The following is a 19,627-nucleotide window of genomic DNA, read 5'->3' as shown; positions in this document are numbered from 1 at the left end:
GATGATGCTGTTAACATGCTGTACTCAGTATGCCAGTAAATTTAGAAAAAGCAGGAGCCACAGGACTGGAAAAGGTCAGTTTTCATTCCAATCCCAAAGAAAGGCAATGCCAAAGAATGTTCAAACTACCATACAATTGTACTCATGTCACATAGCAGCAAGATTATGCTCGAAATCCTTCTCACTGAGTTCAACAGTACCTGAACCAAGAACTTCCAAATGTACAAGCTGGATTTATAAAAGGCAGAGGAACCAGAGATCAAATTGCCAACATCCGTTGGATCATTGAAAAAGCAAGAGAGTTCCAGAAAAACATCTATTTCTGCTTTATTGACTATGCTGAAGGCTTTGACTGTGTGGATCACAACAAACTATGGAAAATTCTTAAAGAGATAGGAATACCAGAACACCTGACATGCCTCCTGAGAAATCTGTATGCAGGAAGAAGCAACAGTTAGAACTGGACATGGAACAACAGACTGGATCCAAATTGGGAAAGGAGTATGTCAAGGCTGTATATTGGCACCCTACTTATTTAACTTATATGCAGAGTACATCATGTGAAATGCCAGGCTGATTAAAGCACAAGCTGGAATCAAGATTGCCAGGAGAAATATCAATAACCTCAGATATGCAGATGACACCACCCTTATGGCAGAAACCAAAGAAGAACTAAAGAGCCTCTTGATGAAAGTGCAAGAGGAGAGTGAAAAAGTTGGCTTAAAGCTCAACATTCAGAAAACTAAGATCATGGCATCCAGTCCCATCACTTCCTGGCAAATAGATGGGGAAAGAATGGGAGACTTTATTTTGGGGGACTCTAAAATCTTTTGAACTATGGTGTTGGAGAAGACTCTTGAGAGTCCCTTGGACTGCAAGGAGATCCAACCAGTCCATCTTGAAGGAGATAAGTCCTGGGTGTTCATTGGAACGACTGATGCTGAAGCTGAAGCTCCAGTACTTTGGCCACCTCATGAGAAGAGTTGACTCATTGGAAAAGACCCTGATGCTGGGAGGGATTGGGGGCGGGAGGAGAAGGGGACGACAGAGGATGAGATGGCTGGATGGCATCACCAACTCGATGGGCATGAGTTTGAGTAAACTCTGGGAGTTGGTGATGGACAGGGAAGCATGGCGTGCTGTAGTCCATTTGGTCACAAAGAGGCAGACACGACCAAGTGACTGAACTGAACTGAGATGCAGAGTACATCATGCTAAATGCCAGGATGGATGAATCCCAAGGTGGAATCAAGATTGCAGGGAGAGATATCAACAAACTCAGATATGCAGATGATACCACTTTTAATGGCAGAAAGCAAAGAGCGGCTAAAGACCCTTTTGATGAAGGTGAAAAGGGAGAGTGAAAACCTGGCTTAAAACTCAGCATTCAGAAAGTGAAGATCATGACATCCTGTCCACCACTTCTTGACAAATAGATGGGGAAAATGTAGAACTGTCAGATTTTATTTTCTTGGCCTGCAAAATCACTGCAGATGGTGGCTGCAGCCACAAAATTAAAAGATGCTTGCTCCTTGGAGGAATAGCTATGACAAACCTAGACAGTGTATTAAAAAGCAGAGACATCACTTTGCCAAAAAAGGTCTGTATAGTTAAAGCTATGGTTTTTCCAGTAGTCGTGTATGGATGCAAGAGAGTATAAAGAAGGCTGAGCACTGAAAAATTGGTGCTAGACAAGACTCTTGAGAGTCCTTGGGCAACAAGGAGATCAAACCAGTCAATCCTAAAGGAAATCAGTCCTGAATATTCATTGGAAGGACTGATGCTGAAGCTCTAATAGTTTGTCCACCTGATGGGAAGAGCTGACTCATTGGTAAAACCCTGATGCTGGGAAAGGTTGAGGGCAAGAAAAGAAGGGGATGACAGAGGATGAGATGGTTGAATGCCATCACTTTCTCCATGGACATGAGTTTGAACAAACTCCAGAAGATAATGAAGGACAGAGAAGCCTGTCATACTGCAGTTCATGGGTCGCAAAGAGTTGGGCATGACTTAGTGACTGAACAACAGCAAATAATTAACTGGGGCAAAATAGAGAAATCTCCCATGTGGAAGTCCCAGTAATTTTTATAGATACTTCCCCTGGAGGAAGACATGGCCACCCACTCCAGTATTCTTGCCTGGAAAATCCCCATGGACAGGGGAGCTGGCGGGTTACAGTCCATGGGGTCGCAAAGTCACAGACAGGACTGAGCAACTAAGCACATCACTGCATCCTGAAGAAGATGAACACCTGTTCCCTTTTCTGAAGAATGTGCTGCACACCTCGTTTCAAAGAGGACAGCATGGAAAGGAGGGAAAATAGTGACTTTATATAGGGAAGCCTGACAAATACAACCTCAGCAGGTCCAAAGACTAATGTTATTAGTGATGAGCCATGTTAAACAGCAATGTGATGTGGGTGCAAAAGCATGCATAGTAAGGTGTGTGCATGCTCCGTCACTCAGTCATGTCCAGTTCCTTGCAACCCTATGGATGGTAGCTCACCTCACTCCCCTGTCCATGGGATTCTCCAGCCAAGAATACTGGAGTGGGTTGCCATTTCCTCTTCCTAGGAATCTACCTGACCCAGGGATCAAACCCATGTCCCCTACATCTGCATTTGTAGACAGATTCTTTACCACTTGATATAGTGTGAAGAGAATGGCTCTGTAGTCTTCCTCTCCAAAACCTTTATTCCTTATCTAATCATGACAGAAGTATCAAATTTGTGCCAAATTTAAGTACACATTACAAAATATCTGATCAGTACTTCTTGAAACTGTGAAAGCCTTTGACAACAAGGAACGTCTGAGAAACTGTGCAATCTAAGAAGATGAGATGAGTAAATGTTCTGAAGGGAATCCTGGGGCAGAAAAAAAGACTTTAATAAAAACTAAAGAAATCCAAAGAGTGAACTTGAATAATAATATATCAATATTTGCTCATTAGTTGTGCCAAATGCACCATAGCAATATTAACAATCGGGGAAACTGTGTATAAGCTATATAGGAACTCTTGTGATATTCTTGCAACTTTTCTGTAAACCTAAAACTATTCTGAAATTACAAATTTACCTGTAGGGATTACCCTATCCCTAAATTGTAATACCATGCAGCTGTTAAAAAGGAAAGAATGAGGAAGCTTTCTAGATATCATATGTTGTTAGTGAGTCAAGCAAGGCGCAGAGTTGTGTTCTTTTGTTTAAAAAAGAGACAAGAATAAGTCTTTATATGTTTTCATTTGTTATAATACAAAGAAGTGCTGAAATAATGTAGAAAAAACTAATAATCAAATTGTATGTGCAAAGGGTATAGGAACTAGACATATGGACAACAGGATTAGAGTAAGTCTTCTCACAGTACACCTTGACATAGATTTTTTGAACCATGTGAATGTACCACTTATGAATTTAATTGTAAAAAGAAGTATATGACATGAACAGTCTTAAGCTTTGCAGGCTGTGAGCTAAGAATTTATAAACTAGAAACAGTAAAGGAAAGTAGAAAAATTTCATGAATCTCACATTCCAAATTTGACAAGAGATTTCCATTTTAAACTTTTTCCATAACTTATAACTGCATCACAAATATTTCTTTTATGTGAAACTTTATATTGTTGATGTCAGTTCAAAAATGAATTTTTAAAACTTGAACAGGATCCATCCAAGTACTCATAAACTATGAGAGAGTGAAAGTATATGTGTAAAGGCTAACCAGAAAAAAAAGCAGGAGATCTAGTTTTTCCTTCTGATAGAAAATCCCCTCAAACCTTTCAACCTGAAAAAGTTCTAACTACCATCAGGAGAGAATGTAATCTTAGCCAGGTGAGCCAGGGAAATAGGTAAATTATGTTTATACTTAAACTAAAAGGTGGGAGAGTCCTGAGTGCATAGTGAGCACTCGCATCCCATTCTGCAACATCTTCATAGAAAAAGCACTGAAGAACAATCTGCTGTTAACTGTAGCATGGTCGATGGTTACTAAAAATTCTAGTGTGGAAACTGCATTTTTTACTGACTCACTTCTAATCTGTCCCTTGTCTCAGATTCTGCTGCTTTATCTATGAGACATTCTCCAGACAACCCACCTGGAGTCAAAGTAGATCAAAATAAAGGATTATGGAATATAAGATTTGTACAGTCTTAATATACATATTGAGGTCTAATTTTTCCAGGAGCTGACCAAGCATGGGATATAGACTGTTAGATAGTCTGGATATTTGGCCTCTGTCAAGGTCAATGGGCCAAGATTAATTCTCCTCTATATAATATGAATTTATTAAATAATCATAGAACACTTCTTAGTTCTATGAAGTTGAATTGTTTTTCTTCCAAATAGGAATAATAATAGTAAATATTTCATAGAATTAACTTGTGTCACTCACGGTGCCATTTGCTTTCCAAATACTGTCACTTAGTTCATCCACAATCTTATGAGATAGTTCTATTAATATTATTCTCCTTATTTTAAAAATTGTAAAAATAAATGAGATTCAGAGATGCCACATCTGAACTCCAGCAAGTGAGAGCCCATCCTCCTGACTACTTCAAATGTGCCTGGTTTTGAGTTGAATTCTAGAAAGCGCTATAGACATACAATACACGTGTATCTTTTCAGTTTACCAAGTTTCCAATGCATTCCTTATTTGATCTTCACAGCAGCACTATTAGTTTGAAAATTGGTAATATTCTCATTTACAAATAAGCAGATGAAACTCAGATCACCTCACTAGTAAATGGCAGTTATGAGGTACCAGTCTAAATCTTCCAACTAATTATAAGTACAGTGTGTTTTTTGATTACCCTAAATTTTCAAGGATAAATTTTATTTCTAACAGCTTTTACTATTTAATTGGTTTAATCTTTTATATTTTAATCACATCACTAAATGTGATTTTTAAAAGAGCAAACATTTCAGTTAGATAAGTAAAATGATAACTTTCATATTTTTAAAGCCATTTCCTATTGAAAGACATTAGACATAAAAAACATTTTTAAAGAGTCAGTTATATTTTAACATAAGGAAATAGCTGTATAAATTTATTTTTGTGCTTGATAAGTATAATTACATCTAGAATTACAGTCATCTAAATTTTTTCTCTGCATCTCTAATTAATACCATTTTATTAATAAAATGATTCAGATTGTAATCCATTCATTTCTTAAGTGCTTTTATCCAACATATTTTTCATTTCTGAAATTGCTGTCACTATTTTCAAAAGAAGTTTGTCATGAAAAAAGAAATAACTCAATAATAATTGAGCTCCACTTAAAATGATGTAGGAAAACCTAGTTATCTAGCAATAATTCTATATCTCTGACAGACATAATACAGTATCTGTAAGGAGGCTATGAGAATTAGACTAATTGTCATTTGTTAAACTAGATTTTAATTGTTATATAGTTTTATGCTTCTTTTCTAATTCCTACACATAGAAGCTAGACTAAACAAGTTGGTATTTATAGTGTCTTCCAAATTTTTAAATTACTGTCATTTTATTAGTAATTTGGGGACCTAGCACTTATATCCCAGGAAATGTAGCTGTGTAACCCAGAAATAACTGGGTCCAACAATCAGCTTATATTCTCATAACTTCCCAACACTCTCCCCTTCTACCTCCCTGAAAAATCCATACACCCCATTAACAAGATGTGGAAACTTTAATGGTTTGGTTGGGCTTGGGAAGGTGAGGTTCACATTGTTCAGCACATTTCTCTCTTAGGCCCTCATCTAGGCCCCCAGCTGACAAATGCCTTCCCCAAGCAATCAATCCAACCTCCTTTGTGCTAGAGCCTTTCAGATCTCCAGCTCCATGCTCTTTGGTGTCATGTCCATACACCCTTCACTTATCAGCAATGGACAACCGAGACACTCCAGTTACCTGGATTCATCCTCAGCATGCAGGGAGCCAGGACTGTCTATGTATGTGTATTTTGTATTTGCCTGCCACAAGTAAAAATATGAAAAGATGAAAGTTAATATTTGTAATATATACATTGTAAAAGTTTAAGTCTCAGGCTTTTGACACTTAACTACTTCTTTTTCAACTGGATGCCTTAGGAAATAGTTTTACTTTGTTGTTTGTTTGCTTTTAGTAGTGAAATAATTGACCACAATCATTGACTTGTTTGGTGTTAATGGTGACAAAGTGGTGTCAGTGTCACTCTTTTTGCACTGTCATCTGGCTCTCACCACCACCATCAGGCATACATTTGAGAAACAGCATATATATGTCTATAACTTAGGAAAGAAAAATGAAAAGTCTTGATATTTTACATAAAAATCCATATTCCTGGCATCTATTGAAACTCTTCAGGCCCAGATTCCCACATGGTAACAATCAGCTAAAAATGAGTATTAGTCAATTCTGTTCATTTACATTTTCAGCTCTGGGTTCAGTTTTGCTGTCTACCACAGCCAAGTCTACCATGTAGGCCTTCCTTACCAGCTAATCTAACCAACCTTTGGGTCATTTCCATCTATACTCTTAAATCTAAGATCATAAAAAGATTTTCTTTTCCATTCTAAAGTAATTTTTTGAGGGTTTTTTTCCCATCTTAAAATGGAAACAAACTCTTTAGACATTTGTATAGTGTTTATGGTAGTTTACTATTGTTGGGTTTGTCACCTACTGTTCTTTTACATAAAATGTAATTATTAGCATAAACAACAGTAGTATTACCATTTGTCCTCAAGAGTACTAAAATTTTTACACATTAAGGACATCTTTGGTTATTTGTTGCCAAAGCATCCATAAAAATAATGCTTAAGACTTCTCTGGACTTTTTTTTCAGCACTGCATATGTCCTTAGAAGACAGCATAAAATGGCTTGGAGAAGTTATGGCTGAAATAGGACCATCACACAAAAATGAAAAATGGAATATCTTTGATGTGAAACAAGCCAATGCTATTGTTGATTACTTGAAAATCAGGTATGGACTTTATTCAGTAGCATTTAGTTTTTTATTTCAGGTTTTCTAGAAAATGTCTATTAAATAGAAACTACATTTTTAACTAAGTTAGACATTTACAAAATTTATACAGTAATTAAGTGAAGTGAAGTGAAAGTCTCTCTTCGTGTCTGACTCTCTGCGACCCCATGGACTACACACAGTCCATGGAATTCTCCAGTGGGTAGCCTTTCCCTTCTCCGGGGGAACTTTGCAACCCAGGGATCGAACCCAGGTCTCCTGTATTGCCGGCAAATTCTTTACCAACTGAACTATCAGGGAAGCAATACAGTAATTAACCCAACCAGTAATTAGATAATACTCAAATCATCCATCCAATAGATCCAGGACATTGAACATTTTGGTTAACCTTGTGAATTTAAAAAAACTTTGTGTTTAATAAGTATAATATCATTGAGATATGTAACTCTAGTCTAAGATTTTTTTCTCTGAATCACTAATTACTACTGTTTTTATTAATAAAGTGATTTTTTCAGATTATTCAGATTTGATTACAATGGATTCCTTAGGTAGTTGATCTTGACGTTAAAATTTTACATTTTATAGAGTAAAATTTTTTTCCATTTAAACATATATTTAAATGATTTGTATTGGAAATTGAAGAGATTTATTTATGTATTTCCTCAGATTTATTATGTGCCCTGAAATATTTTGTAGTATTGACCATTTAAACTCATTAAGTCTTTCTCTTTGCTTCGAAAATGATGAGGATTGGAGGAAACGTATTTTTATTACAGTGATTCTTCATTGTTGAACTAAGAAATCTGTCTTTTTATATACTCTGTCACAAGATCTACGTGAGAGTCATGCATCTCTCTCAAGGGATATTTTTAAAGTTAGCAAATATTTAAACAAGAGTTGGTAAAAAAAAAAAACTTTCTTTTGCCTAACTAAAAGTTTCTGCAGAATATCCTTGTTCCTCCATTACTATATACTGCAGTACTTTTCAACTTTAAGTTTAAAAATTCTAAAATAAATGGTGCTACATGATAGTCTAGACATGCTCGTGATTTGCTTGGCAAGGATCCTGGTTGTAGTCTGGAAGTTTTTTTAAAAATTAATGTGTTTAATATGATAAGGTTTATATACTGGTTTCTGGCATGCATTAATAATGGTGTATGATGTATTTTTATGTAATAACATTTGATGTATAATAATATGATTTCTTAATGTAACAACACAACCTCCTAATGTGTGTCACACTGAGAGCCACAGTAGTCTTCCTATCAACCAGATTAAAGGAAGATCCTGTGTGGGGAGAGGGAAGGGAATGGAAACACAGAATTGGAAAGGAAATAGGAACAGGAGAAGGAAAGAAAAGGAAAAGGAAAACCTGTTCCCCAAGATCCTTCTGCCCATCAGAGTTTGGAAATCACTGGGCAGGGGAGTTTAGACCATTCTTTCCTTTCTCTCTCTATTTGAGCCTTCTAGGTCTCTCTTGCACATTTTTCAGCTGAACTCTCAGCCCAAGAGTTTTATTTTGGGCACAAGGATGGATAATTAATCACAACAGCAAAACCCAAGCACCTTCTAGATAGTGAAAGATGGCAGCTCTTTTCTTCTTCATCTCATCTCTCTGGATGAATATTCATCAACCTGTTTCTTTTCATTTTATTTACATTCATACATACAAATACATACATACAAAATTACCTAGTAATTTTGTAAAAAGTAAAAAAAATAAACTTTTGTAAAAGGTAAAAAGTCTTACCTCTCCCCACCCCACTCCCCAAAATTGGAAGTTTAGTCAAATAAAGTAAATCAGAACTAGTTCTTCTTTTTGTTTTTTAATTAATTTACTTACTTTTTGACTGCACTGGATCTTCATTGCTTCGCACAGGCTTTCTCCAGTTGCAGTGAGTGGGGGCTATGCAGCAAGCAGGGCCTACTCATTGGTACAGTGCACAGACTTCTCATTGCAGTGGCTTCTCTTGTGGAGCACAGAATCTGGGGCGCACAGGCTTCAGTAGTTGCAGCACACAGGCCCAGTAGTTGTGGCTCACAGGCCCTAGAGCATGCAGGATACAGTAGTTGCAACGTGCAACCTGGTAGTTGCAACTTGTGGGCTCTAGAGCGCAGGCTCAGTAGTGCATGGATTTAGTTGCTATGTGGCATGTGGAATCTTCCCAGACAAGGGATTGAACCCATGTCCCCTGCATTAGCAGGTAGATTCTTATACACTACTCCACTAAGGAAGTTCCAGAACTAGTTTTGATGCTATTAAATCTTGATGTGATTTCAGAGAAACTATATGTTTTAAGTGTCTGTGTCACATAAAATAAAATATCAGTTGGTAAGTAGCATATCTGCAATTGATACTGACGTTGTGTAAAGAGAAATGTGCTTTTCTACAATACTTGTTCACAGTGTCACATAGATCCACAAATATTAGTTTAATGGCAATTAAATCATATAATAGTTACCATTTTAAAGCTACAAAGAAATTTTCTAAATATGAAACTAACTCATGTGTCAAAAATATAACCATGGCTCTTTTATTTTTCTGGAATTGAGCTACAGGAGTTGCTTGTATATTTTTGAGATTAATTCTTTGTCCGTTGCTTCATTTGCTATTATTTTCTCCCATTCTGAAGGCTGTCTTTTCACCTTGCTTATAGTTTCCTTTGTTGTGCAGAAGCTTTTAATTTTAATTAGGTCCCATTTGTTTATTTTTGCTTTTATTTCCAATATTCTTGGAGGTGGGTCATAGAGGATCCTGCTGTGGTTTATGTCTGAGAGTGTTTTGCCTATGTTTTCCTCTAGGAGTTTAGTGGTTTCTGGTCTTAGGTTTAGATCTTTAATCCATTTTGAGTTTATTTTTGTGTATGGTGTTAGAAAGTGTTCTAGTTTCATTCTTTTTGCAAGTGGTTGACCAGCTTTCCCACCACCACTTGTTAAAGAGATTGTCTTTTTTCCATTGTATATTCTTGCCTCCTTTGTCAAAGATAAGGTGTCCATAGGTGCATGGGTTTATCTCTGGGCTTCCTATTCTGTTCCATTGATCTATATTTCTGTCTTTGTGCCAGTACCATACTGTCTTGATGACTGTGGCTTTGTAGTAGAGACTGAAGTCAGGCAGGTTGATTCCTCCAGTTCCACTCTTCTTTCTCAAGATTGCTTTAGCTATTTGAGGGTTTTTTGTTTTTGTTTTTGGTGTTGTTTGTTTTTTTTTTTTTTTTTTTATTTCCATACAAATTGTGAAATTATTTGTTCTACTTCTCTGAAAATACCATTGGTAGCCTGATGGGGATTGCACTGAATCTATAGATTGCTTTGGATAGTATACTCATTTTCACAATATTGATTCTTCTGATCAATGAACATGGTATATTTCTCCATCTATTTGTGTCCTCTTTGATTTCTTTCACCAGTGTTTTATAGTTTTCTATATATAGGTCTTTTGTTTCTTTAGGTAGATATATTCCTAAGTATTTTATTTTGTTGTTGTTGTTGCAGTGGTGAATGGAACTATTTCCTTAATTTCTCTTTCTGTTTTCTCATTGTTAGTGTATAGGAATGCAAAGGATTTCTGTGTGTTAATTTTATATCCTGCAACTTTACTATATTCCTTGATTAGCTCTAGTAATTTTCTGGTGGAGTCTTTAGGGATTTCTCTATAGAGGATCATGTCATCTGCAAACAGTCAGAGTTTTACTTCTTCTTTTCCAATCTGGATTCCTTTTATTTCCTTTTCTGCTCTGATTGCTGTGGCTAAAACTTCCAAAACTATGTTGAATAGTAGTGGTGAGAGGGGAAATGCTTTCAGTTTTCACCATTGAGGATAATGTTTGCTGAGGGTTTGTCAAAAAGTGGGCCAAAGAACTAAACAGACATTTCTCCAAAGAAGACATACAGATGGCTAACAAACACATGAAAAGATGCTCAACATCACTCATTATCAGAGACATGCAAATCAAAACCACAATGAGGTACCACTTCACACCAGTCAGAATGGCTGCTATCCCAAAGTCTACAAGCAATAAATGCTGGAGAGGGTGTGGAGAAAAGGGAACCATCTTACACTGTTGGTGGGAATGCAGACTAGTACAGTCACTATGGAGAACAGTGTGGAGATTCCTTAAAAAACTGGAAATAGAACTGCCATATGACCCAGCAATCCCACTGCTGGGCATACACACTGAGGAAACCAGAACTGAAAGAGACACATGTACCCCAATGTTCATTGTGGCACTGTTTATAATAGCCAGGACATGGAAGCAACCTAGACACCCATCAGCAGATGAATGGATAAGAAAGCTATGGTACATATACACAATAGAATATTACTCAGCCATTAAAAAGAATACATTTGAGTTAGTTCTAATGAGGTGGATGAAACTGGAGCCTATTATACAGAGTGCAGTAAGCCAGAAAGAAAAACACCAATACAGTATACTAATGCATATATATGGAATTTAGAAAGATGGTAATGATAACCCTGTATGCGAGATAGCAAAAGAGACACAGATGTATTGAACAGTCTTTTGGACTCTGTGGGAGAGGGCGAGGGTGGGATGATATGGGAGAACGGCATTGAAACATGTAAATTATCATATGTGAAACGAATCACCAGTCCAGGTTCAATGCATGAGACAGGGTGCTCAGGGCTGGTGCACTGGGATGACCCAAAGGGATGGGATGGGAAGGGAGGTGGGAGGGGGATTCAGGATGGGGAACACATGAACACCCATGGAGGATTCAAGTCAATGTATGGCAAAACCAATACAATATTGTAAAGTAAAATAATAAATTAGTTAATTAAAAAAAACATGTTTCATTTTAGCCTGATAATTAAGTTTAATCAACCAGTGATAGCCCTAGTCAATTTTGGGAGAGTGCTTTTTATAACATGACTTATTGCACATGAAACTTAACTGACAATAAAATTGAGATTTCATTTGATGCTCTTAATAAGTCTACACCATATACTTTATCAATATAAGGTGGTTTATGAATTTAAAAATGAATACCAAAATTCCTTCCCAACATTGCTATGAGTACTGAGTAATCTGAGTAATATATACATAGCTTTTTAACATAAGACATCATTGAGATATCTATCGGCTTCAAGGACACTTCTGTCATTGTGTATTCTATGTATTCTGTAGAAATCAGGTGAAGGTAATGTGCACAGACATATACCCAATATAAGAAAAGCAACACTGTCCCTCTTTGCACACGTGCACTTCCTGCTGTGGAGTCAGGTACCTTGACCCATTTTTATTCTGAGTCCTCTCCTTTTGATTTAAGACTAAGACAGATGTTTGACAAAATAATCTAGGGATTTGAGTCAACTGGAAGTTCAAAGGTAGAGGTAAAAAATATATTCCCATTTCAGAAGTGATACTTTGTTCCCATGTAAGTCTCCTTGGTAAAGTGAGAGGACCCAGCTGTGGTGGGTCAAGGCTCTGGGGGTGACCTGACCAGCAGCTGAGTCAGTGCCTCCCTTAGGTGGCCCCTCTCCTTGCCTGTCTCACTGTGTAGCCCTGACCTTCCCAGCTTCGCCTCTTTGACCACTGCAGCCAAGTCATGCATTTTATTTTCAGTGTAAGAAGTGAACTTCTCTTTTAGTATGGGAGTATCTAATAATGACTTCCCTGGTGGTTCAGAATCCGCCTGTAATGAGGGAGACCCAAGTTCAATCCCTGGATCTGGAAGATCCCCTAGAGAAGGGAATGGCAACCCACTCTAGTATTCTTGCCTGGAGAATTCCATGGACAGGGGAGCCTGGTGGGCTGCAGTCTGTGGGGTCACAAAGAGTTGGACACAGCTGAGCAACTAATACTAATCTAATAACTATATGCAATAAGGAGAATAAAGTGGAAAGATTATAAAATTGCAGGAAGGAAGGTTTATGAATTGACTTCATTGAGTGACACAAGATGGGGAAAAGAAAGTTTTATTACCAGTTAACTGAAAAGAAGCCAAGCTCTTTCCAAAATACTCTACAGTCTTATTTTTCTACTCAGAGTCAGTTATTGACAATGTAATAGTTTTAATCTTAAAGCTTTTTCTAGGTAACCAATGTAAGGGAAGGTGGGTTTGAATGTATTTTGCTTCATTGGACCATCAGATGTCACTAATCTTAATGTATTTTCTAGCCAACAAATCAAAGTAATGTCAAAATCTAAGTTAGTTTTCTGAATGTTGATGACTAATTTGAATGTAGTAAAAAAGAAAAAAAAACATGACTGATCTGCACACACATCACTTTTTAAATGGATTGTGTTAGTAGTGAGATCAACTGCTAATATAACTCAGAGAGACCCAGCTGCCTGAGGATTTCTTCATTGATTTCAAATGAATTGAAACTTTGATCCATTACAGCATACAGGAGAAGCCATTATTATACATGCTCTGTAGCTACATTTTGCAAATGTTAATTTCTCAGTTATATTAAAATCAATTTTCTTAAATAGCAAAAGGCACCAGAGTGAAAGAGAAACCACTAAGACAATTTTTTGTTCTTCGGCATTTCACTGTATTATGAGTCTATTAATTTTCCCAACCAGCAGGAAGAGAATTAGAAAAATTCAAATATTATCACAAACAGGATATTAGAAGTCAACCTTTCAGTAAATTTTTAACTCTCAGTAACACATTGCTGAGATCTTTAACCTTACTAGAAATGCATATATTTTAAGAAACTCCTGTCTTTTATCTCTTTATAGTTTTTATGCACTGACCACCTAGTCTTTAGGGTAGGAGCTAAAGAAATTATCTTTCTTAAGTTAATTCGTGCCTTTGATGTGTAATCGAATATTCTTTAAGAAAATCAGACATCTTCTAAAAAGTAGTTCAGTTAACATTACATCATTTTTCAGGTGTTATTAGAGATTAATCTTGAAACAGTTTGAGACCATGAGAGGTATAATTGATATGGAAGTAGCCTTAGAATTCAGTGCTATTCATATGAGAGGAAATTGATTCCAGTTTGGAACAAAACATGAAAAAGAATATGAAGGTTGGTGTTTAGGTGCATTGCATTATTTGGTTGTGAGCCAAGAAAAATCAAGATGAAATCTACCCCAAACCTATCCATTCATCACAGATTAGTTTACTGATACTAATTTAGGTACTGTTATATTGTCAGTGTATCAGAAAATAAGCCTTTACATTTCTTAGCATTTCTGGGCAACATATTTTGAAGTAGTGGAGGTGACTGATACCATATTAGTGTTTAATATCTTTAGCTTGGTCAATGCAGTTAACTTTCCTGTATTAAATATTCTTATAAATTTGCTTTTTTCCCTGAAATAAATTTATCAGTTTTCCACATTTATTTTGTGTTTCAGCTTATTTCAGCACTACAAGCTGTATGAGTTTCTGTTCTTCTCTGCCAGGGAAGAAATTGTGATAGGAACTGAGGTAAGTAATTTATCTAGATGGAACCAATTAAGCTGAATCACTTAATGCATGCTGATCAGCATCTGGATCTTTAACTGCTTAAAGCAACTTCTTGTCAAGATTACTCAAGTGTTAATATAACCAACTAGTAGTTTGTAAAAAGAATAATTACACAAAGTGAGCTTTGGATTAAGAAAATAAGCTGTCTTTTGGCATTAAAAGCATTGTTAATCACATATACTTTATGTATTTATGGATTATTTGACAAAGCTCAGTTGGATAGAGTATGTGTGTCTTCATACAAATAAAATCAGGAAAAGTGAGATAAATTAATTCAGTTAAATCTCCTCTAATTTCACATTTATTTTCAGTGTACTCATTGTTTAAGGCCTAATTCAAATCCCACTTTCTCAATGAAGCAAACCTTCCTTAATTACATCGCATCTCAAAGGAAGGGTTTAGACAAACTCTTTAATCACATTCTATTATTTTATTCCAATTTATCTCTTTCTGCTGAATATTGGCTACTCTTAGCACACCAATAAGCATGTACATTTACATCACATTATATGGTTTTCTAATTGTTTCCCAAGGATTGATATAATTGACATAATCCAACTGTATTCCTTGAAGCTAAGAATCATGTGCTGTTTTACTATGCAACATATAGTATAATGCAGGGCACATAGCAGTGCCTCTTAATACTACATAAGTGATTCAGTAACAGTGCATATAATAGCAGTTCTACAAGAAATGATTTACCTAAAGATATTTTTGAACACTCTTACATATAATCACATATTCATAATTACTAGAAATGAATCCATAACAAGAGAACATCTTATGAAGGCGGTGCTGTACTTACAGTTGCTCAGTCAGATCCGACTCTATAGATGCCATAAAAAGTGCTCTTTAGATTCTCAACTAGAAAACTAGGAGACAGGAATGGTCATGGTCAGAAATAAAGTGAATAAGGGGATATTTACATTATCTTTATAATTTTCCTGATATTAAGACGCAGATGCAATATGCCAGCCATTTGGTCTTCCCTAGTAGTGTTATTCTGCAGTTTATAAATTGCTGACCTGAGTCATGGTGTCTCACTATCCATTTGGGTACTTGTTCTACTGTTGGCCTTTTAAATGAGCTGAAGGAAAACAAGGAACCCTTTTTGCTTTTGACTTTCCTTAAAATTTCTTCTTTGCAGTCTCCTCATTCTGTATCTTAAATTAGGTGTCACTTGACAATAGTTTCACTGAAAACATTTCCATTTCAGAATTACATCATATAGAATGACAGCATTGTAATAATCATCTGTTTGGCATACAACCCTATCTTATCTACTCAGCAAAACTTTGGGAAAATGGTAGTGGCTTCAACAGCAGCATACACAGATATTTAGAATCATGAAGAAAGAAAATTTTCATGAAGAACTTCCTTTCCCTTTGTTAATTACACAACCGTGCCTTTCTTCTCTGTTGTAAGGTTATATTTAGGTGACATTTATGCTTATGGAAAGAAAAAATGGAGAAAGTAGACAAGGATTGAAACATTTATTTTCTATTGTCTTTTGTATTTTCCCCAAGTTGACCAGAGCTGTAAAAAAATTCCTTAAGGAAAGGATGTTGGGTCTTCAAAAATTAGATCATTCATATAATTTTAAAGGATTAACCAAAGCAAATGTTATACTATGATTATTTTATAGCACTTAAGAAGTTTCTGGTAACGTTTGATGCAAATACCTTTTTTAAATTAACAACCTTTCATAGAGGCCTGGTCCAATAATGTAATTATTCATGCTGACCTCAGGGCTCTGGAACCAACCAAGGGCCATACAACAGCCATATAAGTGTTCCAAATTTAAATCTCAGGCAAGCATTCAAGTTAAGTAACACTGATGAAATTTAGTTTGTTTCTTAGTTATGGATAGATGATTATAACAAAACACATAAATCACCTCTAAGAATAATTGCTAAATGTTAATTTTAATTATTAATAGAGAACATAAATAAATCATACTCAAATCTTTTCTTGGGTTTTAAAGAAAATTGAATTTGTATTTTTGATTTTAGCAATTGTTTCTAGCTATTTCTACTCACCTTTTTTAAGAAATTTCGTATTAAGTCATAGAGGCACATTTTTGGTAATTCATTATTCTTGACCTGAGATTTTTCATAATCTAGAAATATAATATATATAGTTCTATAAGCAGCATGTTTTATAGTTCATTCAGTAGTTTGCATATAAATATATGATGAAAAAGGTTGTAAACAACTAGAATGAGCTAGAATAATGACAGAATGGAGCAGAGAACACAGGCAGCAGATAGATACCTATAGTTGTAGCCATCTTAGAGGATGAAGTATTGTGTGACACTTTATTTATAGAGATGAGAATTTCCTTTTAATCACCCAAGCCAAGAACTCTCCAAGTCTATTGTTTTGGCAATACGATTAGATACAGATCCACAGACATAACAACTATAAGGGAACCAGAATCTCCTTAAGGCAGCAGTCCCCAACCTTTATGGCACTAGGGACTGGTTTTGTGGAAGACAGTTTTTCCATGGACCAGGTTGAGGGGCATGGTTTCAGGATGATTCGAGTATATTACATTTATTGTACACGTTGTTTCTGGGCTCCACCTCAAATCATCAGGCATTAGATCCCAGAGATTTGGGACTCCTGCCTTAAGGAGTGTATATTTTCTATGGCCTTGAGGGCCCACCCAGAAACCTGGAAACTGCTATGTCCTTTGCTTTTGTTACCTGAAAACTAGGAGAAACAGGGAATACTTGTACACAAAGAACCCTACTGGATAGTAGCAATGATGATGATCAAAAACTTACAGCAGATACCCAAATACATGGTTCTAACCAGGTGTCTACTGCTGGGCATCTACTAAAATGAGATGATACAGTTACAACATTTATTCATTATTCCACATGTTGATGTGATCCAGTTCCTATTATGCTCTAGGTCTTGTACAAAAGTTCCAGGGATACACAGTGACAAGCAACGATCCTTGTCCTCATGGAGTTTATTGTCAAATGAGAGGAGAGAGATGATTAAGTAATTACAATATAGGGTGGCTTCCATTAACAAATGAAGTCTAAGAGGAAATCTAAAGGCTGTGAATGAGTTAGCCAGAAAGTATATTTTTCTGGTGCAGGCGAAAGAAATTCCACTCAAAATAGTTCAATTAATTAAAAAAAGGAGAAGATATCTTATTAGGTCATGTGCTTGTGTGCTTAGTCACTCAGTCATGTCCAACATTTGGGACCCCATGGACTGCAGCACACCAGGCTTCTCTGTCCATGGAATTCTCCAGGCAAGGATACTGAAGTAGGTTGACATTCACTTCACCAGGGGATCTTCCCAACCCAAGGATTGAACCCTGGGTCTCCTGCATTGCAGGCAGATTCTTTACCAACTGAACTCCCAGGGAAGTCACTAACAGGTAAATGCAGAGGTGAAAGCCAGACTAAAACCAAGTGGATCTCATAGTCAACCATGTTACTGAGTGTGTATGTACATGTGGATCTGTATATGCGTGCATGTGGTTCAGTCTCTCATCTCCCCCAGACTTTTTTCATTTCTTTTTTCTGAAGGGCCTCGTTCCTTTCTATTGCAGTCTGACTTCCTCCAGCTGGTGGTGGGCATGAAAAGAGGCAGCTCCAGTTTAGCACCTCCAAAAGAAAGAGACACTCCTCCTCCCAGTATTATTTTCTGTGTTTGCGTTATATGTCTGCTCTCAGTTAGTCACTGTGGCCAGAGGAGTGATATTATTAGAAGACCCAAGTTGACCATACTGAATGGGTGAAAGAACATGAATAGAGCCCCAAAGAAGCAGGAAGAACTTTTCCAAAGGGAAGAGTGGTTTTATCAAAAGAATGAACTAAGCACACATGTACAATTCCTCTTGCATCCAAAATCCTATAAAAGACCAAAATTTTCAAAATTCAGAATGCTATAGATAAGAGGTTTGATGACATCAATGATATATTATTGATTAGATGAAACTGTAGCCCCATATGTACTGAAAAGATGCTACAGAGGTAATGCTACATTTCTTTAGGCATCCTAAGTAGATACAGAAATGAGAGAAACTTTGAGAGGGAAAATGATGAAAGCATTACTTTCAGGTCAGTTTTCATTCCAATCCCAAAGAAATGCACGGCCAAAGAATGCTCAAACTACCACACAATTGCAGTCATCTCACATGCTAGCAAAGTAATGCTCAAAATTCTCCAAGCCAGGCTTCGATAGTACGTGAACCATGAACTTCCAGATGTTCAAGCTGGATTTAAAAAAGGCAGAGGAACCAGAGATCAAATTGCCAACATCCGTTGGATCATTGAAAAAGCAAGAGAGTTCCAGAAAAATATCTACTTCTGCTTTATTAACTATGCCAAAGCCTTTGTGTGGATCACAACAAACTGGAAAATTCTTAAAGAGATGGGAATACTAGACCACCTTACCTGCCTCCTGAGAAATCTGTATGCAGGTCAAGAAGCAACAGTTAGAACTGGACATGGAACAGCAGACTGGTTTCAAATCAGGGAAGGAGTACATCAAGGCTATATATTGTCACCCTGCTTATTTAGCTTATATGCAGAATACATCATGAGAAATGCTGGGCTGGATGAAGCACAAGCTGGAATCAAGATTGCCAAAAGAAATATCAAAAACCTCAGATATGCAGATGACACCACCCTATGGCAGAAAGCAAAGAAGAACTAAAGAGCCTCTTGATAAAAGTGCAAGAGGAGAGTGAAAAAGTTGGCTTAAAGCTCAACATTCAGAAAACTAAGATCATGGCATCTGGTCCCATCACTTCATGGGAAATAGATGGGGAAAGAGTGGAAACAGTGAGAGACTCTATTTTGGGTGGCTCCAAAATCACTGCAGATGGTGACTGCATCCAGGAAATTAAATGACGCTTGCTCCTTGGAAGAAAAGTTATGACTAACCTAGAGAGCATATTAAAAAGGAGAGACACTACTTTGCCAGCAAAGGTCCGTCTAGTCAAAGCTATGGTTTTTCCAGTAGTCACGTATGGATATAAGAGTTGGACTATAAAGAAAGCTGAGCGTCGAAGAATTGATGCTTTTGAACTGTGGTGTTGGAGAAGACTCTTGAGAGTCCCTTGGACTGCAAGGAGATCAAACCAGTCCATCCTAAAGGAAATGAGTCCTGAATATTCATTGGAAGGACTGATGCTGAAGCTGAAACTCCAGTACTTTGTCCACCTGATGCAAAGAACTGACTCATTGGAAAAGACCCTGATGCTGGGAAAGATTGACGGCA

At 36.7% G+C, this 19,627-nt stretch overlaps 1 protein-coding gene across 6 annotated transcripts in view; it reads left to right on the top strand.

Annotated features, from left to right (window-relative positions):
- Window positions 1–19,627, top strand: part of CABCOCO1 (ciliary associated calcium binding coiled-coil 1) — a 158,704-nt gene that overhangs the window by 42,730 nt on the left and 96,347 nt on the right. For 3 of the 6 annotated variants that reach the window (XM_043476872.1, XM_043476874.1, XM_043476875.1), the window contains 2 exons: window positions 6,794–6,932; window positions 14,267–14,339. In XM_043476872.1, coding sequence (XP_043332807.1) covers window positions 6,794–6,932; window positions 14,267–14,339 — 212 coding nt within the window. Of the gene's footprint in view, window positions 1–6,793; window positions 6,933–14,266; window positions 14,340–15,594; window positions 15,722–17,951; window positions 18,584–19,627 lie in introns of those variants that run through there. The other 3 variants (XM_043476876.1, XM_043476873.1, XM_043476878.1) reach the window with 3 other exon arrangements.

This window comes from Cervus canadensis, chromosome 8 (genome assembly GCF_019320065.1).
Source record: "Cervus canadensis isolate Bull #8, Minnesota chromosome 8, ASM1932006v1, whole genome shotgun sequence".
NCBI lineage: Eukaryota > Metazoa > Chordata > Mammalia > Artiodactyla > Cervidae > Cervus > Cervus canadensis.
This window is presented reverse-complemented; position numbering and strand designations above follow the sequence as displayed.